This window comes from Protopterus annectens, chromosome 8.part0 (assembly GCF_019279795.1).
Source record: "Protopterus annectens isolate FY-2018-M chromosome 8.part0, PAN1.0, whole genome shotgun sequence".
Lineage (NCBI taxonomy): Eukaryota > Metazoa > Chordata > Ceratodontiformes > Protopteridae > Protopterus > Protopterus annectens.
Genome location: NC_056741.1, coordinates 756,979,357 through 757,003,975, shown reverse-complemented (window position 1 = coordinate 757,003,975; position 24,619 = coordinate 756,979,357). Strand labels below are relative to the sequence as shown.

General features: G+C 41.1%; 1 protein-coding gene across 5 annotated transcripts in view; it reads right to left on the bottom strand.

The window, feature by feature from the left end:
* Positions 1-24,619, bottom strand: part of LOC122809023 (cAMP-dependent protein kinase catalytic subunit beta) — a 2,062,609-nt gene that overhangs the window by 592,673 nt on the left and 1,445,317 nt on the right. For all 5 annotated transcript variants that reach the window (XM_044080223.1, XM_044080224.1, XM_044080222.1 and 2 more), the window contains one exon: positions 20,617-20,715. In XM_044080223.1, the coding sequence (XP_043936158.1) occupies positions 20,617-20,715 (99 nt within the window). The remainder of the gene's footprint in view (positions 1-20,616; positions 20,716-24,619) is intronic.

The window sequence follows — 24,619 nt, the reverse complement described above, 5'->3', positions numbered from 1 at the left end:
ATATAGTGGCTTGTAGGCTCCGCAGAAGTAGATGCTTGGAGGTGGCAGTTAGGAGCCAGTCGTCTAGATACGGAAACACCTGGAATCCTAGACTTCTCAGGTGAGCAGTCACGACTGACAAACACTTGGTGAACACCCTGGGGGCTGTGGTGAGACCAAAGGGCAGCGCACGGAACTGAAAATGACTGCCTCCTAGGCTGAAGCGCAGATGTCTCCTGGACGCTTGATGTACCATGATATGATAATAGGCATCCTTGAGATCTATGGAGCACATCAAAACACCTTTCTCCAGCAATGGGAGAATGGTTTGTAGGGTGACCATTCGGAACTTGGACTTTCTGACTGAACGGTTAAGGATGCTGAGGTCCAAAATGGGCCTCAAGTCCCCGGTCTTTTTTGGCACCAAAAAGAATCTTGAGTAAGTCCCTAATCTGATCTGGTCTGCAGGGACCGGTTGGATAACTCCTTTTTGCAGCAGCTTTGAAACTTATGAGGCTGCGGTATCCCGTTGACTGGGTGGCGGGTCCGGGATTTTTTTGGACTGAGGGGGGGGGGTGAGAGAATGGGATGGAGTAACCTCCGGCGACAATCCGAAGCACCCATCGGTCCTGAGTGATAACTTCCCAGGCCTTTAGGTGCTTCGAGAAACGACCCCCGACTGGCTCCGGAGCAGCACAGCCGGGCAATCCCTCAGGGACTATGAAAAGCTGAAGAGCCACGAAAGGACTCGCGGTCTCCAGTGTTGCGAGGGCCCCTGCCGCCTCTGGGACGGCGTCTTCCGGATGAATTTCCCCCTCCTCTGCCTCTGGAAGGGGAACCCTCCTGCTGAGAGGGGTAAGGCTTCTGAGATCTACGGAACCACATTTTCCCTCCTCTTTTAGCCTTGGGATAAGGCCGAAGGGAGTGGAAAATCGTGCCCCTGGCAGTCAGAGTCTTACCCTCCTGTTCACAGTGGGTTAGTGTGTCCTTTACCTTGGGTCCGAACAGGAGGACCCATCAAAGGCGTCGGCAAATGAAGACTTAAAGGCCTCCGAAATGACACAGGCGGAGCCAGGCTTGTCTCCGTAGAGCAATGCCTGTACCTGCGCTCTACTGCGCCTTCGCCGCATAAGAAATGAGCCTCATGGACGAGTTGAAATGGGCGACATTGTAGCCAGCTGAGAGCCAACCGTCTGGGCCAGCTCCTCAGGCAGGTTACCCAAGAGGGTATCGGATAGCTCCTTAATCAGATCCCTCTGAAATCTGGTAAAGTGCATAAGGTAGTTCAAGGACCTCAGTGTAAAGGCTGCTGAACTGAGGGTGCGCTTTCGCCGATCCATGCTCCTAGACTCCTTATTAGGAGGATGGACGGACGTAAAGCCTCTGCTACATCTTGCTGGGTAGCAGATGCCACCACCAAAGCATCTACAGCCACACCTTTGGTTAGGAACTCTCTATCAGGGCGCCGAGAGAAATTTGTTCGGACGAGCAGGCACCGGTTCCACAGAGTCTGGGTGTTCCCACGCCCTTCGACAGATCAAATCCAAGAGCTCGTCGAGGCGGAGACACCCAGGAGGCGGAGGGCTGAGCCCGAAGGCCTTCAGGAACACCGACTCATCAGCAGAGGGAGGTTTGGACTGCCAGCCGCCTCGTTGTTTTAGGGCTTCCAGGATGTCTGCAAAGGAGACATCATCCGAGGACGACTTAGGGGACCCCTCTGCATCATCGAGATCAGTGTCGGATGTCAGAGACTCATCAGGGGAGTCAACGTGCTTCCTCTTGCACGATCTTTTCCTGGGGGTTCTTCGAAGAGGCTTCAGAAGGACCTCCAGGAGGGGGAGAAACCCCAGCGGGGGTAACCTGAGGCCCGGGGGCTCCGCTGTCTAAAGACAGGGGGACTGCTAACGACCCAGTTTCCGTATGCAGGGAAGGAGCTGGGGAAACCGTGGAGGTAGCCAAGGAAGATTTGGCTAAAGCACTCCTCATAGCCCTGAAGGCGGGACCACCAGAATCCTGGGAGGGTCCCACCTCCGTGGCCACGACAGTGGACGGCACTCCCGCCGCCGACATACCAAGAGGGAGACTTGGGACCGAAAGCATCAATCCCGAAGCCTCCCCCCAGGGCCGAAGGAAGAAGTCCGTGTACTGAACTCCGACCCAAGAGCCGGAGTTGGAGCAAGGGTCGGGCCCGACCCTAACACCTCCACAGGTTCCACCAGCACCGGCTCCAACAGTGCCGAAGCTGTTGGAGGAGGAACCATAGTAGGGGAGTGGACCATCGGCTCCGAAGCCAAATGGGCTGGAGCCGAAACTAGCTTTTGGAACACTGGAGACTGGAAGAGTCGAAGGAGCACCCTGTCGATGTCCGAATCAGACATCTTGGATGATCTAGGGGATACCGATCGGGCCCGAACCGATTTCTCCATCGGCTCCGAAGGGCTCGGGGACCGGCTCCGAATGGACTCAACAACTATCGGCTCCGAGGAAGGTTTCAAGGAAATTTCCCTCGGTGCCGATAAGGACTTCGGCTCCGAGGGGGAAGAGCCTGAGCCGGTAACCCTTATCGGCTCCAATATCAGTGGAGCCGATGAGGGTGACTCGCCTCTCGATGCCCCAGACCTCAGCTCCGAAACCAGAGGGGTCGAGGCTGGAGGAATCGAGGCAGACCGTTCCGACCTCGGCTCCGAAGTCCATGGAGCCGATGGAGAAGTCTGCTTAGATTTTTTAGCGGTCGGTTCCGACTGACTGGTCGGAGCCGACGCTTTCTTCTTTTTAGAAGGAGCCGGAGAGGAAGATAAAGCCTCCTCGAAGGAAGGCTTGATTAATCCCTTGAGGATTAATTTGTTTTTCCTCTCCTGGAGGACTCTAGAAGAGAACGCGTGGCACACACTACACGACTCTTGTAGGTGCTTAGCACCTAAGCAATAGACGCACGAGGAGTGGTCGTCCGTTATGGACATTTTAAAACCACACCTCGTGCATTTCTTAAACCCGGAGGGTTTGTGTTCTTTAGACATAACTGCTTTACCACAGAACCTATCTAAGTGAAAAAACACTAAACTTTACTCAAAGGTAAAGTTAAATTCAACAACTTTAACAAATTATTTTTTTTTTTTTTTTTTTTTTTTTAAACACTAAACAGTTAACAGACAAAAAAAAAAAGAGAAAGAGAGTCAAGACCCTCTAACTTAAACGGGTACTTGACCCAAGAAAGATACACAAGCAGCAAAATAACAGGGGAAGGCCCCTCTAACTAAAACGGGAAAACCTTCCCTGACTAAAAAAATCACGAATTTTCCAACAGAAATTCACCAATTACACTAATATAACAACAATAGCTGTTAAAACAGCTTTTGGGTTCAAAGTAAGGAAATTTGTGACAGGAAAAGCCTAAATAAATACTACTTAGCCCAGCCAATGTTGAGACCACATCTAAGCTTGTTAGCGGCAAACGAGATCTGGGGGATTAGTGGTGGTGCATCCTGGGATAAAGATAGCTAAGCCAATAAGAGGCCTCGCTCTATAGCATAAGCGTGCCGAGTCGGAGCCGAGGGATCGGCTCCGAACCCATCAGTACAGAATGTAGGCGAGATAGGATCACATAACATCTGGAGTTCCGATGTCAATGGAGTGCTTCCAGTAGTAGGATCCCTCTATCGCATGGAAAGCAGGTCTGCCTGAAGAGGTATGGGAGCCCAGCACCGAGAAAGACAACCATGGGACTGGGGGTTGCACCCCGCTCCAATGAACCTGCCACCGCAGACGGAGCCTCAAGCAGGCTCAGTGCAGAGAAGACAACTGGCAGAGAATGGAACCGAAGGCACAGCCCACCTCCCAATCCCGAGATTGAGGAAGGACCTCTTCCGCGGGAACAGATGACCAAAGTGGTGGGTTCTGAGAAGGATGTCAGAGCAGAAAGCTTCGGAACCAGAATGGTCGAAGGGGGAGAGTAAGATGGAGTCCATGGAGAAACAAACCCAAGTCCTGAAGGTGGATGGGTCTTAGAAGGTGTGGGTATCCCCTTGGCTGCCAACAGCTGGTCCACAAGATCCACCACATCAGGTTCTGACAAACTCCTGGTGGATCTAGTGGATACTCCGGATGGGGAGTCAGGTCGAGGCTATACGTTTGATCCAGGAACGGATCTACGGAAGGAGAGCATTGGGTCCATGGTTCAAGGTCTGCTGGCACCAATGTCTTAAGATTCGAGACTGGGATCAAAGGGGTCAAGTCCATTTTAGTGGAAACAATGATCGGTGCCAAAGGGGCACTCTGAGCCAAAGCGGAGAGTTCCAATGTTATATCAGCGGCAGGCACCAAAGGCATGCACTGAGCCGGAGTGGTCACAGGTGCCGAAGTCGTAGTAGGCGTGGAGAGCTCTATTGTCTGTGACAGAGGCAGAATCAGAACCGAAGCAGGTGCCGATATTGTAAGTTTCGTAGTGCTCGGAGCTGACAAGGATGGTGCCGACGAGGCCGATTTATGCTCTGAGGACAACTTTGGAACTTTTGCTTTCACAGGCTTACCTTGATCACACCTGAGGGTGAAGGGGGAACAGAGTGGGACCTCTTTTTGTCTTTAGTAGGAGGGGCTGAGCCCTCCATCGCAGAAATGGTCTCTGAAAAGGGAAACTTAAGTAACCCTTTCAGTATCAATTTATTCTTGTGCTCATTCAGAGTGCGTCAACTGAAGCTTTGACAAATGCCACAGGGAGGTTGTGCCGAAAGATGGGGCACCCCCAAGCAATACACACAATCATCGTGAGAGTCACTATTAGGTAACTTGCCATTACATGAAGTACAATGCTTAAACCTTGAAGTACCCTTCTTATCTGAAATCTTGAAAGAGACGCACAACAGGCTAGCACTTCAACAACAAAATCAAAAACTAGTCTGTTTTAGCAATTCAGACAGAGTTCAAAACCACACAGTATTATAGATATACATAAAACAGAAACCTACTATTGAAAGGCACTAACAGGTTAGGAAGGAAAGTAGGAATACCAACTATGGCATTGGAGGAATACCACAAGGGTAAGGAGAGAGCCCCTTACAAACAATGGTACTTGAAAGTTTATCAACGGGTAAAAAAAGGAAGAAGGAACAAGATCTAACTGAAATTTGACACAAGAAAGACTAACACTCAAAGGAAGAAATCACATGAGTTTTTACACAAAATATCAAAAAAGTTTTCACTTATCTGAGAGATTGAACAAACACTCTTCATAGTCTTCTTCTTCTTCTTAAACACTAAACACTGCTAGAACACTTAAATACAAAAAAGCAAAAAGCGTCATGAACCAATTAATCAATAAAAAAAGAATCAACAATTGCAATAAAAAAGTACTATTTTTTTAAATACTTAAATCACGGTACTTTAAATAACATTTGTTTCAATCTAACCTGCCAATCTGTTGAACATCAGGAGTTTTTTCACAGAGTTTTTTTTGGGTCCGAATCATCGGGGGAAGAGACATAAATGATCAAATCATCAATAAAGTTGGAATACGCTATTTGTTTGCCTTGGATTTTTCCTTTTTGCTACTTCTATTGGTGCTTTTGTTTGTTCTTTGTTATTTGGTGGTGCACTTTTTTTGTATCTGAGAGATTGGCTGAAACGCAGCTTTACGGCTATGCAGCAAACGAGATCTGAGGTAACAGGGAGAAGGGCATTCTGGGTAGAAGCGTAGTTCGAGAGTTTTATGGCTGGTGTGAGCTTGGTAATAGGCCAACTCGGTTCCGAGGGCTCAGAACCGAACCCGTCAATGATGAATGGAAAGAAGATTAACAGCATCAGATCAACACTTCGCATCATCAAAGGAACACCATCCCCACGGTGAAGCATGGTGGTGTTGCATTTCTTCAGCTGGAACTGGGGCTTTAGTCAAGGTGGAGAGAATTATAAACAGTTCCAAATACCAGTCTCTTTTGGCCCAAAACCTTCAGGAGCCTGCTAGAAAGTTGAAGATGAAGAGGAATTTCACCTTTTAACACGAAAACGACCTCAAGCATACATCCAAATCAACAAAAGAATGGCTTCAGGAGAAGAAAATTAAAGTTTTGGAATGGCCCAGCCAGAGTCCAGACCTAAATCCAATAGAAAATCTGTGGGGTGACATGAAGAGGGCTGTGCACAAGAGATATCCTCGCAATTTGGCAGATTTGGAGTGCTTTTGCAAGGAAGAGTGGGCAAATATTGCCAAGTCAAGATGTGCCACGCTGATAGACTCCTATCCAAGAAAACTGAATGTTGTAATTAAATGAAATGGTGCTTCAACAAAGTAGTAGTTTAAGGGTGTGCACACTTATGCAATCAGCTTATTGTACATTTTTTTATTTTTTTAATTTTTCCCCTAACAGATTTGCTTGTTTTTCAATTGAATTGTACAGGTTTATAGATTACACTAAAGTTGGGAAAAGTTATCACAAAAACCTGGCATTTTAACAGGGGTGTGTACACTTTTTATATTCACTGTATATAATGGCTCCCTAATGAAATGAAATTCCGGCACTTGAAATGCTGAATGCAAACATACCGAAAAAAACAAAAAACAAATGGAAATGCTAGAGAACAGCAAATCTTGAACAACTCTCTTGTCCTTAAAACTTCTTTTTTGCAGGAGGGACAAACCTCCCTGCACCTGTGATGTAGAAGGCAGCTCGCCAAACCCAAGAAGTTATATATAGCAACTCTGAGATCACCCTACATTGGAAAAAAGAAAATATTCCAAGAAATGGCAATTTTGGACTTAGTATATGTAAGTCAGTTTTTTCGGCCACTCAGTCTCAGCATTTCAGGAATCATCACACTATCTGATCACCTCTGCAGCAGAGGGATGAAATACTGTATCTTTATCCAATGGAGAATTTAAAATCTCATTTGTACATCTGGGAGGTTCTAAGAATGTAGCCAAGCAAATCTCCTTTAAACAGTACCAGTAGAAGTAGCCATGGAAGAAGTAGCAAAGAGTCATACACACACTGCAAACAATGAGTAATGGCCTGTGCAATAAAATAAACTAAGTTATTTAAAGCAGATCCTTTAAAAGAAGAAACAGTAGATAAAACATTCTACATACTTTCACAAATTCACAAATTGTCAGGACAGACTTTAACATGTGTTACAACTCAAAATTCTAAAAACCAAAGTTGGAGAAGAACACATTTTTGTCCCATATTTATTAGTAATTTTCCTGTCCTCATTATAAAACATAGGATTGGGATTAATTAACTGCCTAGCAGCAGTGGAATCAGCTAAGCCTTTAGCTGTTAGGTCAGGTTTGGGAATAGTGTATAAAAAAATTAAAGGAATGAGGAACGTTACATATCCTATCTGCCTTTTTAGGGACAGCTGTCTCTGATTATCAGGAAAAATGCAAACAGTAAGACACACATCCTTTAAAGCAGACAGGGCAAGAGGAATGTGTGAAGGTTCTGGAAAATCTTTCTGTAAAAACCCATAGTATTTTCTGAGGAACTGAGAAACTTTAATGTTCTCCTACTGAAAACAGTGGGATGTCTAGGAACAGACTCAGAGAAGAGAAACTCTCACAGGAGGAATCAGAAACACAGCTCTCCTCTCAGACTGAATCAGAAATCTGAGAAGAAAACCCCAAATCCTTCCCTGCATCATCTTGTTCAGATTCAGAATCTTGAACCTCTTCAGGAAAAGAGGAATCCCTGTTTCTTTTACCAGAAACTACTTTACAAGCAAGATCAATAATCTGAACCTGAGCCAGTACCAGTAAACTACTCCTGTCCAAAGAATTTTGAGAAAGGATAGATAAATGCTTTCATTTTCTGTTTCTTTTTGACAGGAAAAAATGGGGCCAAAGATGTTACTAATGGCCAGAGCTGCTTCCCCAGGGCTGGGCACAGCATTCTGGCAAAGCAAGGAAACCTTCCCTGTTCCCTCTGTCAGGTATGACAACAGTGGATCTCCCCTGCCCACTGAGGAGACTCCCATCAGCCACAGAGGACGTGGCTAACCACCAGTCCATAGTGCTTGTAGGTGCTACACCAGAAGGATCTGTGGTAAAATATGAGTGGTCTGAGGAACAACAAATGGCCGCAGCAGAATCACCTACTGGAGGCTAAGGCTAACTGCCAGACTGCTGTGGTGGCAGAGACCGTTTGCTTAACTTATTCTTTATGTGTCTGGAAGAAGGACCAACTCTGTGACTGGTAGTCTGTTCCACTGTCAGGATGAAAATTGAGCCTCTTTTCCAGGGAGAGAAGCAGCTAAATCTGAGTAAATCTACCAGCAGTGGACAATATGAAAGGCATGTTTTGTCACTAAATATGATTCAATGTCATCCTCTTTACTAAGTTTCTTAAAGAGGGGTACAAGTCTACAGTTACCAATCACATTCCCACTAATTGTTGTTGCAGCTGCTTCTGATTAGTCTCCACCTTTCAGTAACCCATCCATGGCTGTTGGTGTAATAACAGAAAACCCAAACTACTGTCAGATTAGTGCACACTTGCAAGCTAACAGCAGCAACATGTTTTTGGCTTAAAAATTCTGCAGGAAACCAGCTCAAACAGGCTGAGTACTTTCAACAGAGAACTACTGAGGGAAAGTATCTTGGTTAGCCCTTGGTTAAACTGCCAACATTCTCCACCAGTACAAAATATATTAACCACACTGAGATGTGTGAAAACACAGGTTTATTCATAACAAGTAATGAAAATAGCCTAGCTGGCTTGACATAGCTAAATGCAAAGGTATTTATAACATTTACACAGTAACTTGACATTAGGTTTTCAGTACTCAGAATTAACTCATCCCCATATAGTCCTTCTAGCAAGTGGCTGTATATATCAAATACAGCTGCAAGTTCTGGACTAGGCCTTCCTTCCAGCTCCACAAAAATATCCTTCTTGCCTGATCTTCTTACATCCACAACAGGCCCCGACTGGACCTTCCAATTTCAAGAACAATGACTCTTCATGAAGAGCCTCTTCTCTACCCCAGAATGATCCACCCAACTGATTAGCGCTTTCTTATGCAATACCTTTAATAAACCATTAAACAGGCGATTATGTTTTCATTATTCTAGTTAATATAATCAAAGGTTGTAAGAACTTAAAAGTCACACATCTAAACCACATTCCCCATTTTCCACAGATAAGATGCCACAATACATACAAACACAGCGATATTCACACACACACATATATATATATATATATATATATATATATATATATATATATATATATATACATGCACACACACACACAAAACACAGACCTACATAGCTTTCAGTTAAGTTCAGAATTACAGAAACAAAACTTTTTTTTACACTTTTTCCCTCTTAAAAGTCAATCTTCATCATATAGACCCATCTTATGAATTTCACTATATCTGTATCTTCAATTTCATATGCAAATGTAAAGAATTTATATTACTGTAAGTTTGTTTTGTATCTAACCGTAAACAATCTATCTGGAGCTTTTCTCCTTGGGTCTCTGCTGAAAAAGGGTGCCTGCCCAGCCAGACTAACCCGGTAACAAATGGCAAATAAATAAATAAATAAAGTGTATACCCTGCTGCAGCCATCACACTTGGGTTATCCTGTCATCAGGCAGTCCCGTAGTCAGCCTGAATTCCAAAGTCCTGGTCCGGCGTCGGTTGCCGTTGCTTCTTCCCTGACGTCAGTGTGCCAGGGGTATATAAGAGGCATCCGACGCCACTTTCTTCAGTTTTTCTTCCCCCGGATGTCAGGTGCCCCCCAAAAGGTGGTCAGTAGATAGTACCAATAATAAAAGTTTAGCACAAACAAAACATCCCTCCAGTTATAAGCAAATACACTGAGTAGGCTTTCCTGTGCTGGGCCTCCTGGCCTCCAGAATGACATCTATAACAGCTTGTGAAAGAGGAGCTGGCTGGTTGCTTAGGTGATTTGCCATGCAGCCAAATTTAAGGTTTTGAGCTGGCTGTGTAGAATCTGACTGTCTCGCTGTGTGAGCAGATGAGGAATTTGTGGTAAAATCCATGGTGGGCCATGTTCCTTAGTAGTGGGTACCAGTGCTGGCGTGGTCAGTCTGGAGCAATGAGTATCATCCTGGGTCTCTCCATCCTGACTTTCAGCAGCACCTTTGTGAGAAGGGGCAATGGAGGAAAGGCATATACTGTCAGCATTTTCCAACATAATGAGAGTGCGTCCACTTTCCAAGTTTGATGGTGAAATGTCCTGGTGCACAATTTTGATAGCTGATAGTTTTGGGGGTTGGCAAACAGGTCTATGTCCGGGTGCCCCCATTTTTGAGTTATCATTGCAAACACTTGTGGATCCAGTTTCCATTTGTGGGGATCCATGATGTTCCTGCTTAGGTCATCTGCCCATGTGTTCCTTTTTCCTGGCAGGAATTGAGCTTGTAATTGAAATTGGTAAGCCAGTGCTGTGTTCCAGGAGGTCATTGCTTGCCTGCATAGAGGGTAGGAGTGTGTACCCCCTTGCTTATGTACCACATTACTGTGGTGTTGTCTGTCCTTATAAGCTGTCCTGGATGTAAGAGGTCCTTGAAGGCTGTCAGAGCATTCTGTACAGCTAGCATTTCTTTTTGATTGATGTGCAGATTTCTTTGATCTGCAGTCCATATGCCTTGAACGCACTGTCCTGCCATGTGTGCCCCCCAGGCATAGTCTGATGCATCTGTTGTCATAGTTTGCCTGGCTGGGGGTAAGGTGAAAGGTTGACCCTCGTTGAGGTGACATGCCTGTGACCACCATAGAAAATCCTGTTGAAGGCAGGGAATGAGAGGTATCATTGTTTCCAAGCTGTGGCTGTGTTGAGTCCATACGCTTTTCAGGTACCATTGTAATTTTCTCATATGTAGTTTTGCAAATGGTATTAGTAGTATGCCAGATGCCATGAAGCCCAAGGCCTGCAGAATTTTTCTTGCAGGGAGTTGGGTCTTTGTTGCCATTATTTTGAAGTATTGAGTTAGTTGTAGTTGTTTGTCTGGAGTCAGATAAGCCATCTGGGCCATTGTATTCAAGCTGGCACCCAGGAATGTCATATTTTGTGAGGGCACTAGTTTTGATTTCTTTTCGTTTACTGTGTACCCTAGGCAACTTCGAAGGTGTTTTACAAAAGCCAGATGTTGTAAGAGAATGTCCTTGCTTTCTGCTTGGATGAGGCAGTCGTCCAGGTATGGGTATATTTGAATTCCTCTTTGTCTGTAGTATGCAATTACTGGTGCCAGGCATTTTGTGAAGAACCTGGGCGCAGTAGATAAGCCAAAGGGCAGTGCAGATAATTGGTAATGGGTTGAACCTGCAATGAAACGGAGGTATCTTCTGCAAATTTGTCTGATAGGGACATGCAGGTATGCCTCCTTGAGGTCCAACGTTACTAGCCAAGCTTTCTTGCCCAACATGGGAAGAAGCTGCTGTAGTGTTAGCATCTTGAATTTGGGTATTTACAAGAAGGTGTTTAGAATCGAAAGGTCCAGAATGGGTCTCCAAGCATTGTCCTTTCTGGGGACTAGAAAGAGCCTTGAGTAAAATCCTTGGCCTTGCTCCTGTGTAGGTACCAGTTGAATGGCTCTCATGTCCATGAGAGCTGTAATTTGTTTTTGTGCCTCTGCCCATTGATTTTGTGGCAGGTTTGGCATTCCTTTTACCCTTGGCAAGGTGCGGAAATGGAATCTGTGTCCTTGTGAGATAATGTCTAGGACCCATTTGTCTTTTGTGATGATGCGCCAGTTGTCTGCAAAAAGTGCTAATTTTCCTCCCAAGGGAGCTGCCAAGAGAGCTTTGCTTGGCAGTTTGAGGCTTAAGTCATTGTGTTTGTCTTCTAGTAGTTTGGGACCTGTTTTCTCCTCCCTTCTGTGTTGCACTGCCCCACTGGCGAGGTTTGTAAGGGATTTGTGCTTAACCTCTGCCCCTTGGGCGTCTGTATTTACCCCTCTGTGGTCCGTCAAAAGCTGGAAAGGACCAATTTTTTGTTGGCCAATTTCTACTGAAGCGTGGGGGTTGTACCGGTAAGAAATCTTTGACCGTCTGCATAGATTTTGCCTTATCCTCCATTTTCTTTAAAACCTCTTCTGCTTTAACTCCAAATAAGACATCCCTGCTGTAAGGGTGCATCTAGTAACTTTGCTTTAACATGATCAGGCAGAGCTTGTTCCTTTAACAGACCCAGTAACAGCTGCTCTACAGGAAGCTTCCAAGGAATCAAATCCACATTGTAAAGTATGTTTGCCCACCTGTTCAGCTGCATGCAACAGATCCTGCATTTCCTTGAATTCAGACTGTTGAGGGTGCGTGCTCATTTTTTGTTTTATTTGAGACATTAGGAATTGCTGGTATTTCAGCATGTGAAATTGACAATTTATTGCTCTCATATAGCTAGAGTATCTGAGGTGTAGACCTTCTTCCCCTACCTATCTAGTGCTCTGGAGTCCCTTTCAGAGGGTACAGGATTTTTAGCCATAGAAGCCTTAGCCCCTTTGGGACCCTGGGAGATTGTCTGTGGGTCAGCAACAGGGCTTTTGTAAAGGAATTTGTGTGAGTCAGGCACTCTATAATATCTGTCTGGTTTGGCTGGAGCAGGAGGCAGAGAATCTGGATTTAGACTAGATTCTAAGTAAACCTCATCCACAATGTCCAAAACTGGAGGGATAGCAAGTGGTCTGTGCTGGGGGAGTAAAAGAAACTCTCTGAGCCTTTTCTTTGAGTCAGAGTAGTCCTGACCTTCCCAGTGGAAATGTTCCCTCATAGTATGTAAGGTTTCCCCAAAGGAATAGTCTTCAGGGGGAGAAGCTGAGGGAATGGAATCTTCAGCATCAGAATCTTCATAAGGGGGAAAGGAGTAATCCTGTTCCTCAGAGGAGCCTGAGGAAATAGACACTTGATCAGAGGAGGCATAATCCTCCTCTTGTCTAGGCCTTTTGTCTGGGGGGGTTGGGAGCCCCTGATTAAAAAGAAATCAAATCTTCAGCCATTTTAAGCATCTGTTTCTTAGGCATGGGGCCTTGAACTGGAGACTGATGTGCAGTCGTTTTTGGTTTTAGAGGAGTCTTAAGCTTAGGATAAGATTTTATGGTGAGAGTAGACGGTGTTTCCACAGCACTGGCTTCTCCTTCTGCAATGTTGTCAGTAGGGCCTAAAGAAAATGGCTGCGTCGGCCTAGAACTCTCTGTCTGAGAATCCGAAGCGGTCTGGGGTTGCAATTCTGCGGTCGCCAGGAGCTGCGTAGGCGCCTCACTGAAAACCAGAGAACCGGAGACCAACCCAGCCGAGGCCTCGGAGTCTGTTATGGATCTAAGCTGCCTGCCTTTATGTTTGCGTTTTTTATGCACGCCGGTAGTCAGTTGCTCCGACGGCATAGTGTAATTAAATTTCCTACTGAAGTAGTGTCATGCGAAATCAAAGCATCGCTTTATAGTTCGCTTATTGAACCTAGCACAAAACCGACAACCAGTGACGTCGTGGTCTGGGCCTAGGCAAGGTATACAATAAGAATGAAAGTCCTTATGAGGTATTTGCTTCCCACAAGAAATGCAACTGTTAACTTTTTCTGACATCGGACTGAGGCAAGAAAAGGTTCCCCAACAGGGTACTTAGCTTTGAAGACTTCGGACTGAAATTCGATTCGAAAGTCTCAGGTGTCGGCCGACCGGCACTTGCGAACTGCTTCTGCTTCGGGCACCGTGTGGCAAGAGAGACTGAAGAAAATGGCATCGGATGCCTCTTATATACCCCTGGTGCACTGACGTCAGGGAAGAAGCGACGGCAACCGACGCCGGACCAGGACTTTGGAATTCAGGCCGACTACGGGACCGCCTGACGACAGGATAACCCAAGTGTGATGACTGCAGCAGGGTAACACGATGAGCATCTATGGTTATTTTTTAATCCATCCTGTTGTACACAAAATCTCAAAACTGCTTTCAGACAGTACAACAAAAAAGCAAAATAGAAAATACATCTATAGCTACTTTTAGCATAAATCTAAATATATAGCATTCTGGCTTGTGGTACTTGTTACTTACACAGACGAAAAGTGCTCAGTTTTCTTGATCATGTTTACACTCGTTTTTTGTGTCAAAGTAGATATGCGGCCAGTTAATGCGTTATGCTTAGATGCAGTCAACCTATGGATTCAACAATTGCATTAAAGCTGTATAACCCTTCTAAACTACCTGGTAGTTGACATTGTTTTTAAAGTATGTATACTAAATGTTCAAGTGTGGTCCTCCTGTGCAGACTGCACTGACATACTGGCTATATTATCTTGCTAAACTGTGTGTTAGCTGACTTTCTCTTTAATTTGCTTAATTTACTAATGTTCTACAATTAATAGACTGCTGCTAAAAATCAAGAGAAATACAATCTAAGGGCATCATTTTACTAATAAATGAGCATTATCTTTACAGATATATAAAGTAAAATGAAAACGTTCTGTATAAGTGGCTTAGTAGCAAAAGATCCACTGTTAAAGTGGAATATGCTGTGAAATTGTTTTGTATTTTATTTAAAATATGTTTTCAATAGTTGTACTTGTACCTACCACTTAACTATTCTCTATACTATATCTGTCCAACTTTCATGTGTTTTAAGGTCTCTATTCACCTGCCTTGTTTTCCTCTATCTCAGTTTTCATTGCATAACTAACCTGTTCCTTTGCATATCTTTCTTTCCACAACCACCCCACTACTTTTATACTGCCCTGTCCACAGCATCAGATTCCACAGCCTACATTTGTACAGTTACCCAAGGGGAAAAGTCTCCATGCTTGGTATCAACTTGGACAGGAGTAATACTTTATTTGTTGAAGCAGTGTAAGTGGACCCTTATTCTTTAACTCTGAAGAATATCCTAAGCACAACTAGTCAATGACTACATGTTAAGCTGTGCTACTTCATTTGAACTAGTACATTTAAATTGCCTTTAGTCAACTCATTTACCCTGCCACAGCAAACTGTTTCCCCAACTGCTTCAATGCTACCACTACTCTGTCTTCTTATTCAGGCTTTGCCACCTTTTAAGTAGTTTATTCTATTTGGCTTGTATGGTTAATGCTGCTTATTTCCACTAGAGCCTTATGCATTTTCCTTTCAGTGAATTATCACCTCCCTCAATTATTTTTCTCTTCTAATAGTCCCTTTAAATTCTAGACCTGCCTCCTTCTTCTAGACACAAGTTAAACACAACTCCTGCTCCTACAGTAATGTAATATTTCTTACACTTTTAGCCCCATGAAGAAATTTCTCTTTAAATAATTGTTCTATACATTTTCAGTTTTCTGCATTCTGTCTGTAGTTATATTTAATTATTTCGGACACAGCAGGATCCTTACCAGACTGTCAGAATCTGTAGTACCTCTTTTCCTCCATTTGGTGTGTGGACCCCACTCCATTCACCCTTGCTGTCCTCAGGCTCACTTTGCTCCCCTACCCTACCACCAATCCCTAACCACCCCCACTACATTCAGCTTTATAACATCCTCAGCTCCACCCCACATATATTTCCTCCAACCCTCATCATCTATTTAACTTAACACACTAACATACTCTATTATCACCCATCCTCCTTCCTGTCCTCCACTATTAACTCTTAAATACTTCTGTGGCCTTGCTCTACATCAACCATGCTGACACCTTTCAGCCTAACCATAATTCTTCTTCTCCTAATATACTTTACATCTTCTCACTATATAACAACCAAACAACTAACACCCACCAGCACTCAGTATAACTCCAACAATAGCTATTATGAACTCTCCCCCAGCTTATACAACATAGTCCCTCTCCTCCTCTACTCTAAACTGAAAATATTTACAGATATACCTCCTAAAGCAAAAAATAAAATTCCAAGCCATTAAAACCAAAAAATGGTTTCATAGACAGTTACCATATTTCCAGCATCTCCCCCTGTGGTGACATCTATCCCATCCTGAGGCCTACTCAGCCTCAATCAGTGTACCCTCTTCAAAATGTCTGAACCTTGTTACAGCAAATCTCTGTAGTATATATAACAAAATAACATGCTTTCATGCCTGGATAAATTACTATACTCCTGACATGATAGCTGCCAAAGAAACCTGGCTAAAACCTATTATAAAAAACTCAAGAGTTCCCCCCACCCCCTGCTGCAGTGTTACTAGAGAGACAGACTACAAAAAAAAAAAAAAACAGATGGAATAGCCTTACTTTACTTTACTCTGACTCCTTACTCAAACACCATATCAAAACATGCAAATGCAGAAATTCTCATCACCTTCCTACAAATAAACAAAACAAATGTATAAATTGTAGTACTTCACATCCCTTTTGAAAATATTTCCATACTAGAAGATATACTATCATGAATATCAAACACTTTCAAAAACTAAACCATCATACTAGATGATGTTTATATAAACTGACTTAACCTAACCTTTGACTTCCCAACTGCCAACATGAACTTATTTCGATTTGCTCAACTTATTAAAACATCAAAGAATAAACAAATGACACAGAAGCCAATATACCACTTTATTCTCCTGGTACCTCAGCTTTTCGCCTTCAAGGGATAAACTGTTACAAAAAAACAGCAGCCTTAAATACATGCCCTGATTAATTAATTCATCAATCAATCAAACAGAGAAATTAGTTTAAACAATTCAAATGACACTCCAACAATTACACAGTGAAAGTGCCCCACATTGTGCACTTATTGGAGTGTCATTTGGTGGTATATTGGCTTCTGTGTCATTTGTTTATTCTTTGTTTTCTTAGCGAGGGTTGGTTTTGCTATATTTATTAAATCATCAACTTAATAAAATAAAACTAACAACCAAAGATCTATTCTTGACTAGATTCTAGTTTCCAACTCAAGTAAAATCACTACATCTGGAATACTTCAAGGCATATTATGTGACCACCTACCAGCTTATGCCTATGGAACTATTTCTCATATAGCCAAAGAACATAAATATAAAACAAAGTGCAATCCTTCAAATTTAATCAACAGTCATTCATTAATTTATTAACAGCAATGGACAGGTCCACATTAAAAGCCATCCATTTAGATGAGGTAGCAAATCATTCAATTCAATATTTCAAAATACTGTCAATAACGTAGCTCCTCTCTGCACAAAAAAACAAAAACAAAGAAAAAACAAAAAAACAACAACAAATACAATCATTTTCCACGGCTTTCACAACTGTGTAAACACCTTATGATTGACAGGGTGTGGAAAGATTGGCAACTGCATAAGACCAACACAAATTTACAACTTTTCAGACAACGCTGTAACCAGGTTAAAAAAAATAAGTCATCCAGTACAATATTATACACTCTTACGAACCAATAGCAAGCATAATCTCAAAAAAAAAATCTGGTCTTCCATAAATTTACTAATTAACTCAGGATATAAAAAAAACAACACAGTCCATCTGATGAAAGCACACCCCTTTGAACAGCATGCATATTCAATACCTACTTTACTGAAAGTAAATCCAAATTAGCCACATGTACTCCTCACCATCCTTTCTCTTCCACATGTAACTCACCTAACGCCAGTGCTAGCAAGCTCCCTTCTCATAGCACCACCATCTCTACGCATCTCATCCTTATCCCACCACTGCTCAATCAAGCTACCTCCACAAATATCCCCCTTTACCCTACAGTCATTCCCTTTTACATTTATTAAGAAAACTAATACTCAAGTTAAATCCTGGCTCTACCTCGGCAGACAACCTCCCACATGAATACCTTAGAATGATTGTCAGTGCCATAGCTTATCCTATTAGCATCCTTATCAGCAGAACTATACTTAAATCTTGCAGGTCATCACTATGGAAAAGGCCCCACATGATCCCTCTGCACAAAGGAGCAACTCTACCAACATAACTAACTTTCACCCCATAGCCATTTTGTCCTCCGTCTCAAAAATCTTAGAAAAATGTGTACACAAATAGCTTCTTAACCATCTCCTTCAAAATCAACAGTTACCCCTACCCAGCATGGCTTTCAGCCAGCCCACAGCACAATCACTCTCTTATTATTCATGGACATTGTAAACAACCATAGGGATTCCAGAAAACTTGTCCTCACTATTCCTTAACCAGTCCAAGGCTTTCGATAGGGTCTCTTACCCAAAATTCTTTTAACTATTCATCCTTGGTCTATAATCTCACTCTCTCCAATGTTTCACTAGTTTTCTAACAGACAACAGTCAGTAAAATGGCAAGGCTCCCTGTCACCATATCTAACTAACAAAACCCATGTTTCCCAAGGCTCTAACCTTAGTCCTCTCCCTCTTCCTGTCAAGGCTTCCTTATTCAATATGTAGATGATTCCAATCTGCTCTTCAGTCTGCCACAATTTCAACAAATAACAGAAGAAGCTTTCACTTCTACTGAATCTTGGCTTAACAGCACCCAGCTTTTACTTAACTCTAAGTCCAAGTTTCTTCTCTTTACACCTAAAACACTTTAGACAAAAAAGAATTTCAAGATCCTTTCCATGAATGACAGTAATTGAAGTAGTTCCACAAACCAAGCTATTAGCTGTCATAACAGATGAAATATTAAATTTGATCTTCATATACAGAAAAATATAAAAAAAATCAAAACCTGGTATACTCTACAGACAACCACTTTCTGAATAAACCTACTAGACTAACCTTTGCCAGTACATATTTTCCATGCTCACAATTTTATGGAACACCAAATCCCTACAGTGCTCAAAAAAACTAAACTTGAAAATTGCTAGAATAAAACTAATAAGTTTGCAACCAATACATAACACTACACTCATCACTGCAAGCTCTTAAGCGTCTTGAGCTTCCCCATCACCTGATTTTCCTACAACTTATTAAAACCAACAACATTGTTCATAAACTCATAGCCCTGCCCTTATCTCTATCCTCCATACCTGTCTCCCCCAAAAGACTCCTTCATTCAAAGGATAAATAACTCCTTTCAGTTCATATGCCAAAGACATCATCCGGACAAAGCGTCTACTGCTATTCTGGAGCTAAAGGCTGGAATTTGCTATTTCTGTCCATCAGCTTTAACCCTAACCTTCTTACCTTTAAGCATTCACTAAAAGAATTCTTATCCAAAACTTCGTTTTGCTAATGCAATAATCCAGACTGACAACGTTATACCCTAGAATTCCTATCTACTACATTTCACCACTAACCACTTCTTATCACTTAACTACCTATCATCTATTTTTACAACTTACCCTCCTTACTACTTGGTTTAGTCCTCATATCCATTACCACCTACACAATCCTACCTCTTACTTACTATATATAACTTAAACCTAGCTATCTTACTCTTTCCTATATCTTTCTTCACTTTATTTTAAATTCATTACTGCAATATTGACAATGCTCACCTAAACTTTTTCTATATATATATATATATATATATATATATATATATATATATATATAAATATATACACACATAGATATATATATATATGTGCCGTATTTTTGTTTTTGCAAAATTGTGTACTGTTTTGTGTAAACCCATTTACAGTTCTTAAACAAGGTATTCATAAAATTTTGTGCGTCTGGGGATTTTCTCTCCAGGCCTCTGCTTAAAATGGACTTTCCTGATAAATGTCCATTAATAAATAACAAGATCACATTATCTGATAAGTTACCTACCAGCTCGAAGTTACAGTCCTTAGTCTTTCAATACATGAAACGCTTGCAGTGCTTACACAGTTTCTTAGCCAGGCTTTAAGGCTTCATCCCAATACTCTGCAGTCATGTAATGCTTCCAGGAACAGTTTCAATCACTTGCTCAGACTTCCAGATGTTCCTAACAGCCACACATAAATTATCCTCCAAAAAAGTTTAAAATGAAGCAGCTTCCACACAGCATCAATAATTCTCCATTCACAAGACAGCAGTGATTCTATCTTGTAGCATGTATTATGAAAACGGACAAACGTTTACAATTACATATTATGATTACTCTCACCCTAGAAACTCTCATATGGAATTTAAATAGCACAGCTTGCCTCCATCAATTTCAGACACATTTTTCTCTAAGCTGCTCATATATCAGCACAATTGCTAAGCATCATAAAGTTGCTCTAATACTATTAATAAATGTACACACACACACACTTATATAGCATATACACAGATATATACACATACATAATTGCAATTCATAATATTCAAATGTTTGAAAGAGTGAATGCTCCTTTTTCCTTGTTTTGCCAGCTTAAAATACTGTTGATCTTTTTAGATTAATTTTTTTAGTTTGTTCTTGAAAAAGTCAGCATTAATTATGTTAAAAATTAAAATGCTATGGTTTCAAGATAATCAATAACCTTATGGAAGCTATACATGAATAATGCACCAGCCAAAATAGTACAACTGACATCATTATGACTCATATAAATAACCTTCTAGTGAATACAAGTCTCATACTGGGTATGTGATGAATCATATCTTTATGAGTACAAGTAGTCTGGGGATGATGACTGACATGGATTCAGAGCTTACAAGCAAATACTTAATAAACAAGCAATTCTCTGTGTGCCTCATTTATTCTAGGCCTCCTCATATCACTGCCCGATATATTTACAAGCAAATCTCTTCCACTGCACAGACAATACAATAATTAAAAAAAAAAAGTACTGACAACATGAAAAATTAAAGTTTACCTTAAATGAATGCTCCAATTTTACAAGAAATGGAAAGTTAACTGCTTGTAATATTCGCTTTTCATTCAGTGTGTGCTCTATTTGTTTGAGTTTGACTACCTAGAAAAAAAAACAATGTTAATTGTATATATCATAATAACGTAACTGAGATGACATTTACCCATATAATGTGGCTTCATCAAACAAATCAGTTAATAATTTTAGTATTACAATTTGCATGCTGATATAAAATAACAAAAGATATACTTTACTGATAAATCTATTTAATTTTATTACGTGTTGCTCAGAGAGACTAGAGAGGCCTCCGAATTTATTTGCTTTTAGTAAAAGTGGTCTACTGAAAAATCTATTTGCTCGTATGAATGTTGACCCTAAAACAGAAGGCAAGCCAAGAAATTTTAACAAAAATATAACATGCTTGGATATCAAAATTCATACTTGTAATACTACAACAAATGAAAGTTCTTGAGCTTCATCACAGGATGTGCTTTACAATGAATAAGCATATGCTACAGTATTTCAGAAAAACAAAATGAGGTAAGTCATCCGGTAATTAACTTAAATTGCACGCGCAGGAAAAAGGTTCAAGTAAATACCTGTATAATCTGACTAAAGTAAAATTCTGACTAAAGTAAAAATATTTAGCCAATCTTTAAAACCTGCTTCTAGACTTTCAGTCAATCTTCTTGTGACGACAGGAGGTACCACCAGCCATGCCAGGAGAAATAGGGCAATGGATTTGTAACATACGCCAGCACAGCTAGCTGGAATTTTGTAAATAAATTATATGTCATGTGTATATCAAACTGATTTATAAAGATGCTTGTGCTGAAAATGTATTTGTGAGGTTTGCTTACGTTAAAATGTATCAACAGTGTGCCCTACTGAAAGGAAAAGAAATGTACATGCATTATTGCAACTGAATTAATGTATATGTTTAAACAGAGGGGAATGGCTTAGCAGAGGTTAATCACAATCCAGCTGCAACAAACTTAAAAACATATCTGAAATTAAATGACTTTATGGGTTAAGCCATAAAGATGTTATCCTACAGTTTTGAAAGGAGTCAGAGATGCAACTTCTGTGCTAGAGAACAGGTTGGAGCTCTGGTAGGAAGAGTGGAATGGTTATATGGTTTTAGGACTTCCAAGAAATCTCTGAGTAAAGCTATATTTGTGTGTATGGTAACACACAAGTGTTAAAATCCTATCAGTGTCTATTGTTGGTGATAACATGGAAAATGGAGTCAGATAACCAGATGTGTGTGATGTCATTCTGTAAGCCAAAAATAATATTTAGGTTTTAATAGGAGTTTGCTCTCAGCATTCTGTAGTTTGTTTGGATCTGACAACAAGGACCACTCACCCATCTTGCCTTGCTCTATAAAGTAAGTAGGAACAGTAATTCTTTTATTCAATCAGGAATAGATAGTGAGATTAGCTAAATACTGTTTTTCTATACCAGTGTGAAATTTTCCATCTATGTTACTTTAATATTCCATGTGAGTGAAACTCTGGTGTTTATTGTGAAGAGATATTTAGTATTTTCTTGTTCTTTTATTTATTATTAAATATGTTTAAACTTCTCATTGTGGCTGGTCCTTTTAGAAAAATTTCAGTTTTGAGAGTATATGCATATATTTATTTGGTAACAGCTCTGGTCCTCCTGAAACCTTGCTGTCTGGTCAACATTACCATCTGTATTAATATTAACTTATACATTGTATAACTGGGCACCCTTGTAAGAGCCTTAAAGTACCTGGCAAGGGTTCTGGTGGCAGTGATGACTACATTATAGTCTGGGCAGAATGTGGAACAGCAGGTGAATCTGTGCCAGCCTTTCCCAGGTGTGTGTGTGTGTGTGTGTGTGTGTGTGTGTGTGTGTGTGTGTGTGTGTGTGTGTGTGTGTATGAGCACGTGTAAATAAAATCTCAAAGAGTGTGTGTTGTCTGTGTGTGTTTGTGTCAGCTACTTGCAACAGGGCCAAAATGCACTGGCTTCCAGACAGGGTATTGGGAGGACTTAGCTTGGAACCCCAGCTAAGGACTCAAGTCTAAGTTGTGCCAGTGGGGAGTTTTATGGGGGATATGGACAGATAAAAAGAGGAACCAGCCCCTGGACTGAGCCTGTCCCCTGGGTGCTCTTAAAGGAAGCTGTGCTTGATGCAAAGAGGTCTGCATCTGGAAATACTGAGTGTATCCATTTTTATTCCAACTGAATGTCTCTTGTCCAGTGTCAGTGCTGAGGATTCAGGCTACTTGATTACTGGCCCTATGTGGGGACATCGCACTTCTATTAAACTAGATGTAGAGCCCAATAAATTTGATATGTAATGTGACCAATGCTCAGCAGGCAGAATACTCAAAAAAACTGATAAGATGATTAGCTGTAGCTCACAGTGTCACCCCCTCTTCTGGCCCATGCATGAACTGGGCAACACATTATAGTAAACACAGCTAATGAGAGACAGAAGCAGAAATAGTGTACTTACAGCCATTTGGGCAGAGCACAATGTGGTTCATTTGTCAGTCTACATTAGTCTTATATCAACATTTGTTACTCCATCTTAGTCCAGGGATTCAATTCTTATACCAGAAATACACTAAATTTATTGAACTTTCTAGTAAGCAATACGTAATTCTCCATATACAAAATTCAACACTATGTGGCAAGACATTTTACTTAAAATATCAGTAAAAATGTGAAGCACCAAGAATTTTTACTTTTTATACTACTGGAGGTTTTAGTTATGTTTACTTTTGCTATGCTAAAGTGCTGTTTATTGTGTTAACTGTATGTTTAGTTAGAAATGTGTATGCTCAGTCCTAAAATATAAGGCGTAACTGCAAAACATCAAGTTCAATCAGGACTGGCAAGTGCCCCGTAATAGGAGATACACAATAAAATTTTACTGAATGATTCCATACACAAGATAATCACACACGTGCTCCCTCTCTCTCTCTATATATATATATATATATATATATATATATATTATATATATAAAATAAAACACAATATCAAGCAGCCAGCGAGAGACAATAGCACATCTGTATTTATTGGCACCTGACTGTTAACAACCCTGACAAGTTTTGCTAAAGCTTTATTAAGAATGATATAACAGAGTCCCATTAAATAAGAAATCACATTGTCACATGATTTCAGAAAGAATTTCACAAAGAAACGCAAAAAAATAAATAAATAAATAAAGTGAGCTATGGCCAGAAGTAAAAAAACAAACTTTCCTATTTATGAAAGGAAAAGTATACATACAGATTTACAAACCTCTACAATTAACACTTAAGACTTATTGAATTAAGTCAAAATGAAAATGATTAATTTAAGGCAAGGGAAAAGTGCTCCAGTGTCAGCAATCCACAATCTTTCTTTCTTGTAAAGCAGTACATCAAAATCAATACTCATAAAATTATTCTCTAGAATTCTCTCTATGCCTATAAACACAAAATGTACCTGTAGATGCACTAGTGTATATTCATATAATGCATTCATTTCATATTTACATCTAATATCAATACAAAAAAGGATGCTGTACCAAATGTCACTGGGACTGCAAACCAGGTTTAATGTTTAAAAGCAATCAAGTTTAAGCGCTTTCACCCCATTCAATTCAAACAAGAACTTCTTCAAAAAAGTAGCAACTGTTCTGGTGGATTATATAACCTTAAAGGTGTCAAGCCCTATTCCATTTAAAGTGATAACACTTACAACCAAGTGACATCTGGTATGGCATTCTTTTTTATTTTTTTGCTTATCTTGTTTTATGCTGCTGGTTTTTGCTGTTTATCTAATGTTAGTATGTAAGCTGATACATTCCTTGAATATCACAGAGGAAGGACCAATGTGAAAGGTATTACAGACACCCAATATTAGGTATACTACCCAAGCTGTAGTACATCTAACCATAGTATGTATATCAAAAATCATAGGGGATTTTTTTGGGGCTAAAAGACATACAGGGCAATAAATGCCTGTACAACTTGTGC